General features: G+C 48.4%; 2 protein-coding genes across 2 annotated transcripts; both read left to right on the top strand.

The window, feature by feature from the left end:
- The first annotated feature begins 2070 nt into the window (after window positions 1-2070).
- On the top strand, window positions 2071-2745 carry LOC142728782 (histone H1-like). The gene has a single exon (XM_075849152.1). It carries the CDS (start codon window positions 2071-2073, stop codon window positions 2743-2745), a length of 675 nt encoding a protein of 224 aa, XP_075705267.1.
- Window positions 2746-3650: 905 nt separating this feature from the next.
- Window positions 3651-4061, top strand: LOC142728774 (histone H3). The gene has a single exon (XM_075849147.1). The coding sequence runs from the start codon at window positions 3651-3653 to the stop codon at window positions 4059-4061; it is 411 nt and encodes a 136-aa protein (XP_075705262.1).
- Window positions 4062-8796: the final 4735 nt, after the last annotated feature.

An 8796-nucleotide genomic window follows, 5' to 3' on the forward strand; every position in this document is an offset into this window, starting at 1 on the left:
GCCGGCTTACTGTAGTACGAGAGGAACAAACAGTGTCTGTTCCCTCCTCTGTGCCAGGTTATAGTTATACAGGTGGAGTAGTCTCTAGTGTCCTGTCTGTGTCCGGGTAATGTACTGCTGGAGGAGCAGGTTCTGGGGTCTGGCCTGCGTCAGGTTATAGTTATACAGGTGGAGTAGTCTCTAGTGTCCTGTCTGTGTCCGGGTAATGTACTGCTGGAGGAGCAGGTTCTGGGGTCTGGCCTGTGTCAGGTTATAGTTATACAGGTGGAGTAGTCTCTAGTGTCCTGTCTGTTTCCGGGTAATGTACTGCTGGAGGAGCAGGTTCTGGGGTCTGGTCTGTGTCAGGTTATAGTTATACAGGTGGAGTAGTCTCTAGTGTCCTGTCTGTGTCCGGGTAATGTACTGCTGGAGGAGCAGGTTCTGGGGTCTGGCCTGTGTCAGGTTATAGTTATACAGGTGGAGAAGTCTCTAGTGTCCTGTCTGTTTCCGGGTAATGTACTGCTGGAGGAGCAGGTTCTGGGGTCTGGCCTGTGTCAGGTTATAGTTATACAGGTGGAGAAGTCTCTAGTGTCCTGTCTGTGTCCGAGTAATGTACTGCTGGAGGAGCAGGTTCTGGGGTGTGCCAGGTTATTGTTATACAGGTGGAGAAGTCTCTAGTGTCCTGTCTGTGTCCGGGTAATGTACTGCTGGAGGAGCAGGTTCTGGGGTCTGGCCTGTGTCAGGTTATAGTTATACAGGTGGAGAAGCCTCTAGTGTCCTGTCTGTGTCCGGGTAATGTACTGCTGGAGGAGCAGGTTCTGGGGTCTGGCCTGTGTCAGGTTATAGTTATACAGGTGGAGTAGTCTCTAGTGTCCTGTCTGTGTCCGGGTAATGTACTGCTGGAGGAGCAGGTTCTGGGGTCTGGCCTGTGTCAGGTTATAGTTATACAGGTGGAGTAGTCTCTAGTGTCCTGTCTGTGTCCGGGTAATGTACTGCTGGAGGAGCAGGTTCTGGGGTCTGGCCTGTGTCAGGTTATAGTTATACAGGTGGAGAAGCCTCTAGTGTCCTGTCTGTGTCCGGGTAATGTACTGCTGGAGGAGCAGGTTCTGGGGTCTGGCCTGTGTCAGGTTATAGTTATACAGGTGGAGTAGTCTCTAGTGTCCTGTCTGTGTCCGGGTAATGTACTGCTGGAGGAGCAGGTTCTGGGGTCTGGCCTGTGTCAGGTTATAGTTATACAGGTGGAGTAGTCTCTAGTGTCCTGTCTGTGTCCGGGTAATGTACTGCTGGAGGAGCAGGTTCTGGGGTCTGACCTGTATCAGGTTATTTTAGTAAAGGAGGAGCAGACTTGTGTCTTTTCTGTGCTGGGAAGTTGTAATACAGGTGGAGCAGACCCCGGTGTCCTGCCTGTGCCGAGTTATTGTAACATAAGTAGAGCAAACTCTGGTGTTTCCTCTGTGCTGGGTTATTGTAACACAGGTGGAGCAGTTTCTGGTGTCTCCTCTGTGCCAAGTTACAGTAAGACAGGCGGAAGACACTCCGACATCTCGTCTGTGCCGGGTTACCCTTCTGGGCTCTCTGCAGCTCCAGGTCGCCCCCGCATCGGACAATCAGCTTCCCGCACGTTAGACATTGTGGTAAAGAACCCTGTGATAGTGACAAGTGCCGGGAATAGAGGGCACGAGCTCCCGCAAACACATTTATCTTGTCCGATCACAGCGATGTGCAGATCGGCAGGACTATGGCAGAGATCCCGGTGCCTCCTCCCGGCTCCTTCCCAGCATCTCTGCCAGTGAAGGCTAGAAATGAGTAGGGGGAATGTCAGGGAGGGGGAAGCCACGTAGAGTGCCCGCTCGCCCGGCCGCTTCTAGTCGGTAAAGGGCTCTTATCCCGGGCAGGGAAGCACAAGGGGAGAGCGGAGCTTCACTCCTGTCAGATGAGGAAAGGGAGGACATGTGATCAGTGTCAGCCAATAGACGCTCAGGACAATCGCAGCCAATCACCGAGCAGCCGCTGTACATATAAGAGGCCCCAGCTCCCTCCTCAGTGTTTCCCTCGCAGGATTATTGTTTTAGTGTATTCCCGTGTTATACGATGGCAGAGACCGCACCAGCCGCCGCTGTTCCTCCCACCGAGCCGGCCGCCAAATCCAAGAAGCAGCTGAAAAAGCCTGCAGCAGGGGGCGCCAAGAAAAACAAAAAACCCTCCGGTCCCAGCGTGTCCGAGCTCATCGTGAAAGCCGTGTCCGCCTCCAAAGAGCGCAGTGGGGTGTCTCTGGCCGCCCTGAAGAAGGCTCTGGCTGCTGGAGGATACGATGTAGACAAGAACAACAGCCGCCTGAAGATGGCGCTCAAGACTCTGGTGACCAAGGAAACCCTGCTCCAGGTGAAAGGCAGCGGCGCCTCCGGCTCCTTCAAGCTGAACAAGAAGCAGCAGGAGACTAAGGACAAGGCGGCCAAGAAGAAGCCGGCGGCTGCTGCCAAATCCCCGAAGAAGACTCCGGCCAAGAGCCTGACAAAGGCCAAGAGGCCTGCCGCTGCCAAGAAGGTGGCGAAGAGCCCCAAGAAGCCAAAACCTGCCCCCAAGAAAATAACAAAGAGCCCAGCAAAGAAGGCGGCCAAGCCCAAAGCTGCCAAGAGTCCGGCTAAGAAAGCTGCCAAGAGTCCGGCTAAGAAAGCTGCCAAGAGTCCGGCAAAGAAAGCGCCCAAAGCTGCCAAGAGTCCGGCTAAGAAAGCGTCTAAATCCAGGAAGACCGTGGCGAAGAAATAACCGAGAGCCGCCCGCTACTTGTCCCACAAAGGCTCTTTTCAGAGCCACCACCTTCTCCCCGTCAGAGCTGTATGATCACTTGCCGCTATTTCCTCCGGTACAGACAGCAGCGCGATCCTGAGATAAAGGAGGCGCCATCATCGCGTGTGCACGGAGGAGCTTCATGTCCCTGTTACTCTATGACACGGGTCATTTCTGGTCATCGCGCTGGACGCCATAGCTGCTGTATCCGGACCTCCACAGTGTCCGTCCCGTCACTATGGTGTAACATCCAGGCAGAGTTTATCAGGTCACAGTCCACCAGGTGTAATGTGTGAATAAGGACCGGGGCAGCAATAGACTTGTAGCTTACAGCACAGGATCCACGTGAAGGAGGCCGATGGTTTACACTCTCTCCGGTGTAAATAGAGCACAATGTCCCCTCCTCCTCATTACACGTGGTGGATGGTGACCCTTATATGCTGCCTCTGGATGCGGGGCACAGTGTCCTGTGTAAGGATGGGGTGGGGGATTGTCCCTTTGTGTGATCTATAAAACCACTGCAGCGGCGGATGATGGGGAAGTAGTCTCTTATATAACGCTGTGTACGTGATCTGCGGACATGGAAATACAGTGAGCTGTTACTGATGACAACTATTTCGCAGAGCTGGAGAAATGATCTCATTAACGCCCCCTGCTGTAAAAGCTGCGTGTGAACGACATGTAAACCGGTGTCCGCGTCTTCGGAGCGGTGATTGGTCGCGAATATCACATTTGCTTTGTCGGGCGCATATTTTTTATGAACAAGCCAATAGAATGTAGGGGTGTGCCTTTCATGGACCAATGAGGACACGCTCAAGTGTATAAATACTCTGCTCTGTCCTCTCCTCGTATCAGTCTACAAGTGTGCACGTTGTTCTAGAGCTATGGCCAGAACAAAGCAGACTGCGCGTAAATCCACCGGCGGGAAAGCGCCCCGCAAGCAGCTGGCTACTAAAGCTGCACGGAAGAGCGCTCCCGCTACCGGCGGAGTGAAGAAGCCTCATCGTTACCGCCCGGGCACAGTCGCTCTCCGTGAAATCCGCCGCTACCAGAAGTCCACCGAGCTTCTTATCCGTAAGCTGCCCTTCCAGCGCCTGGTGCGAGAGATCGCTCAGGACTTCAAGACCGATCTGCGCTTCCAGAGCTCAGCAGTCATGGCTCTGCAGGAGGCCAGCGAGGCTTATCTGGTCGGACTGTTTGAGGATACCAACCTGTGCGCCATCCACGCCAAGAGGGTCACTATCATGCCCAAAGACATTCAACTGGCCCGCAGGATCCGTGGGGAGAGGGCTTAGGTCTGAACCCGGCACCGACTACAACACAAAGGCTCTTTTCAGAGCCACCAAATCCTCCCTCAAACGAGCTTAATCCTGAGGGACATAATGCCGGTAATTAGAAGGAACAGGGACATAATGCCAGTAAGATGAGGGAACAGGGACATAATGCCGATAAGATGAGGAAACAGGGACATAATGCCGGTTCAGATGAAGGAACAGGGACATAAAGCCGTTTCAGATGAAGGAACAGGGACATAATGCCTGGTAGATGAAGGAACAGTCATATAATGCCGGTTCAGATGAAGGAAGAGGGACATAATGCCTGGTAGATGAGGGAACAGGGACATAAAGCCTGTAATATGAAGGAACAGGGACATAAAGCCTGTAATATGAAGGAACAGGGACATAATGCCTGTAATATGAGGGAACAAGGACATAAAGCCGGTAATATGAAGGAACAGGGACATAAAGCCGGTAATATGAAGGAACAGGGACATAATGCCTCGAAGATGAGGGAACAGGGACATAATGCCTGTAATATGAAGGAACAGGGACATGAAGCCAGTAATATGAAGGATCAGGGACATAATGCCAGTAATATGAAGGAACAGTCGCTTTATGCCGGTAATATGAAGGAACAGGGACATAATGCCGGTAATATGAAGGAACAGGGAAATAATGCCTGTAATATGAAAGAACAGGGACATAATGCCTGTAATATGAAAGAACAGGGACATAATGCCTGTAATATGAAGGAACAGGGACATAATGCCGGTAATATGATGGAACAGGGACATAATGCCTGTAATATGAAGGAACAGGGACATAAAGCCGGTAATATGAAGGAACAGGGACATAAAGCCGGTAATATGAAGGAACAGGGACATAATGCCTCGAAGATGAGGGAACAGGGACATAATGCCTGTAATATGAAGGAACAGGGACATGAAGCCAGTAATATGAAGGATCAGGGACATAATGCCTGTAATATGAAGGAACAGGGACATAATGCCGGTAATATGAAGCAACAGGGACATAATGCCGGTAATATGAAGGAACAGGGAAATAATGCCTGCAATATTAAGGAACAGGGACATAATGCCTGTAATATGAAGGAACAGGGACATAATGCCGGTAATATGATGGAACAGGGACATAATGCCTGTAATATGAAGGAACAGGGACATTATGGCTGTAATATGAAGGAAAAGGGACATAATGCCGGTAATAAGAAGGAACAGGGAAATAATTCCGGTAATATGAAGGAACAGGGACATAATGCCGGTAATATGAAGGAACAGGGAAATAATGCTTGTAGGGGGAAGGAACAGGGAAATAATTCCGGTAATATGAAGGAACAGGGACATAATGCCGGTAATATGAAGTAAAGGGGATATAGTGCCTGTAATATGAAGGAAAAGGGACATAAGGCCTGTAATATGAAGGAACAGGGACATAATGCCTGTAATATGAAGGAACAGGGACATAATGCCGGTAATATGAAGGAACAGGGACATAATTCCTGTAATATGAAGGAGCAGGGACATAATGCCGGTAATATAAGGGAAAAGGGACATAATGCCTGTAATATGAAGGAAGAGGCACATAATGCTGGTAAGATAAGGGAACAGGGACATAATGCATGTAATATGAAGGAACAGGGACATATTGCCTGTAGTATGAAGGAACAGGGACGTAATGCCGAAAATATGAAGGAACAGGGACATAATGCTTGTAAGAGTAGGGAACAGGGACATAATGCCGGTAATACGAAGGAACAAGGACATAATGCCGGTAATATGATGGAACAGGGACATAATGCCAGTAAGATGAGGGAACAGGGACATAATGCCGGTAATATGAAGGAACAGGGACATAATGCCGGTAATATGAATGTTCAATGCCATAATGTCGGTAATATGACGGAACAGGGACAAAATGCCGGTAATATGAAGGAACAAGGGCATAATGCCGGTAATATGAAGGGACAGGGACATAATGCCGATAATATAAAGGAACATGGACATAATGCCTGTAATATGAAAGAACTGGGATATAATGCCGGTAATATGAGGGAACAGGGACATATTACCGGCATTATGTCCCTGTACCCTCCTACACTGGACATAATGCAAGTAATACGAAGGAACAGGGAAATAAGGCCGGTAATATGAAGAAACAGGGACATAATGCCTGTAATATGAAGGAACAGGGACATAATGTCAGTAATATGTAGGAACAGGGACATAATGACGGTAATATAAAGGCACAGCGACATAATGCCTGTAATATGAAGGAACAGGGACGTAAAGCCGGTAATATGAAGGAACAGGGACATAATGCCTGTAATATGAAGGAACAGGGACGTAATGCTTGTAAGATGAGGGAACAGGGACATAATGCCGGTAATAAGAAGAAACAGGGACATAATGTGTGTAATATGAAGGAACAGGGATAAAATGCTGGTAATATGAAAGAACAGGAACATAATGCCTCGAAGATGAGGGAACAGGGACATATTACCGGCATTATGTCCCTGTGCACTCCTACACGGGACATAATGCCAGTAATATTAGGGGACAGGGACATTATGCCGGTAATATGAAGGATCAGGGACATAATGCCTGTAATATGAGGGAACAGTCGCATTATGCCGGTAATATGAAGGAACAGGGACATAATGCCTGTAATATGAAGGAACAGGGACATGAAGCCTGTAATATGAAGGATCAGGGACATAATGCCTGTAATATGAGGGAACAGTCGCATTATGCCGGTAATATGAAGGAACAGGGACATAATGCCGGTAATATGAAGGAACAGGGACGTAATGCCTGTTATATGAAGGAACAGGGAGGTAATGCCATGAGATGGTCAGGAGACAGGGACAGCTGAGAGTAGAGAGACGGTCAGGAGCCAGGGACAGCCGAGTGCAGAGAGACGGTCAGGAGCCAGGGACAGCTGAGAGTAGAGAGACGGTCAGGAGCCAGGGACAGCCGAGTGCAGAGAGACGGTCAGGAGCCAGGGACAGCCAAGTGCAGAGAGACGGTCAGGAGACCGGGACAGCCGAGTGCAGAGAGACGGTCAGGAGCCTGGGACAGCCAAGTGCAGAGAGACGGTCAGTAGACAGGGACAGCCGGAAATAGAGAGACGGTCAGTAGACAGGGACAGCCGGAAATAGAGAGACGGTCAGAAGCCAGGGACAGCCGAGTGCAGAGAGTGGGTCAGGAGACAGGGACAGCTGAGAGTAGAGAGACGGTCAGGAGCCAGGGACCAGTGGCGGATTATCATTAGGGCGTTTCGGGCGGTCGCCCGGGGCCCAAGGCTCCTAGGGGGCCCAAGGCTCCCAGGGGGCCCTTGACCGCCCGAACCCCCTCATACCCAGTGGCGTCGCTAGCACCGGAGGGAGCCCCGGTGCCAGGACCGCACCTGTCAGGCGAGGGGAGCTTCGCTTCTACTTAGCAGCCGTGGTCTGCTGCTTTAGAAGCTCCCCCTCCAGCCCCCCTTCCTGCTCTAAACATCTCTCCTCTGCTGCTAGCTGTCGGGACATGGGGGAGGGGAGACTGTCGGCGGGCTCTGTGTCGTGCTGTGAGCAGGAGAAGAGCTGCAGTGAAGACATAAAAGGTAAGTGCATGTGTGTTTAATGTCCATATTCATGTGTGTTTAATGTCCATATTCATGTATGTTTAATGTCCATATTCATGTATGTTTAATGTCCATATTCATGTATGTTTAATGTCCATATTCATGTATGTTTAATGTCCATATTCATGTATGTTTAATGTCCATATTCATGTATGTTTAATGTCCATATTCATGTATGTTTAATGTCCATATTCATGTATGTTTAATGTCCATATTCATGTATGTTTAATGTCCATATTCATGTATGTTTAATGTCCATACTCATGTGTGTTTAATGTCCGTATTCATGTATGTTTAATGTCCATATTCATGTATGTTTAATGTCCATATTCATGTATGTTTAATGTCCATATTCATGTATGTTTAATGTCCATATTCATGTATGTTTAATGTCCATACTCATGTGTGTTTAATGTCCATATTCATGTATGTTTAATGTCCATATTCATGTATGTTTAATGTCCATATTCATGTATGTTTAATGTCCATATTCATGTGTTTACAAGGTGTACTTTGTGTATAATGTGCATACTCGTGTGTACTTTGTGTACTATGCATACTTTGTGTATAATGTGCGTACTTTGTGTATAATGTGCCTACTTTGTGTACTGTGCATACTTTGTGCATAATGTGTGTACTGTGCGTACTTTGTGCGTACTTTGTGCATAATGTGGTACTTTGTGCATAATGTGCGTACTTTGTGCATAATGTGCCTACTTTGTGTACTTTGTGCATAATGTGCCTACTTTGTGTACTTTGTGCATAATGTGCCTACTTTGTGCATAATGTGCCTACTTTGTGTACTTTGTGCATAATGTGCCTACTTTGTGTACTTTGTGCATAATGTGCGTAATTTGTGCATAATGTGCGTACTTTGTGCATAATGTGCGTACTTTGTGCATAATGTGCGTACTTTGTGCATAATGTGCCTACTTTGTGTACTTTGTGCATAATGTGCATACTTTGTGCATAATGTGCCTACTTTGTGCATAATGTGCGTACTTTGTGCATAATGTGCCTACTTTGTGTACTTTGTGCATAATGTGCCTACTTTGTACTTTGTGCATAATGTGCGTACTTTGTGCATAATGTGCCTACTTTGTGCATA

The sequence above is a fragment of the Rhinoderma darwinii genome, unplaced genomic scaffold, assembly GCF_050947455.1.
Source record: "Rhinoderma darwinii isolate aRhiDar2 unplaced genomic scaffold, aRhiDar2.hap1 Scaffold_690, whole genome shotgun sequence".
NCBI lineage: Eukaryota > Metazoa > Chordata > Amphibia > Anura > Rhinodermatidae > Rhinoderma > Rhinoderma darwinii.

Excerpts from the sequence above, each read along its gene's own strand:
- LOC142728774 (XM_075849147.1), top strand. The coding sequence starts at position 3,651 with ATGGCCAGAACAAAGCAGACTGCGCGTAAATCCACCGGCGGGAAAGCG.
- LOC142728782 (XM_075849152.1), top strand. The coding sequence starts at position 2,071 with ATGGCAGAGACCGCACCAGCCGCCGCTGTTCCTCCCACCGAGCCGGCC.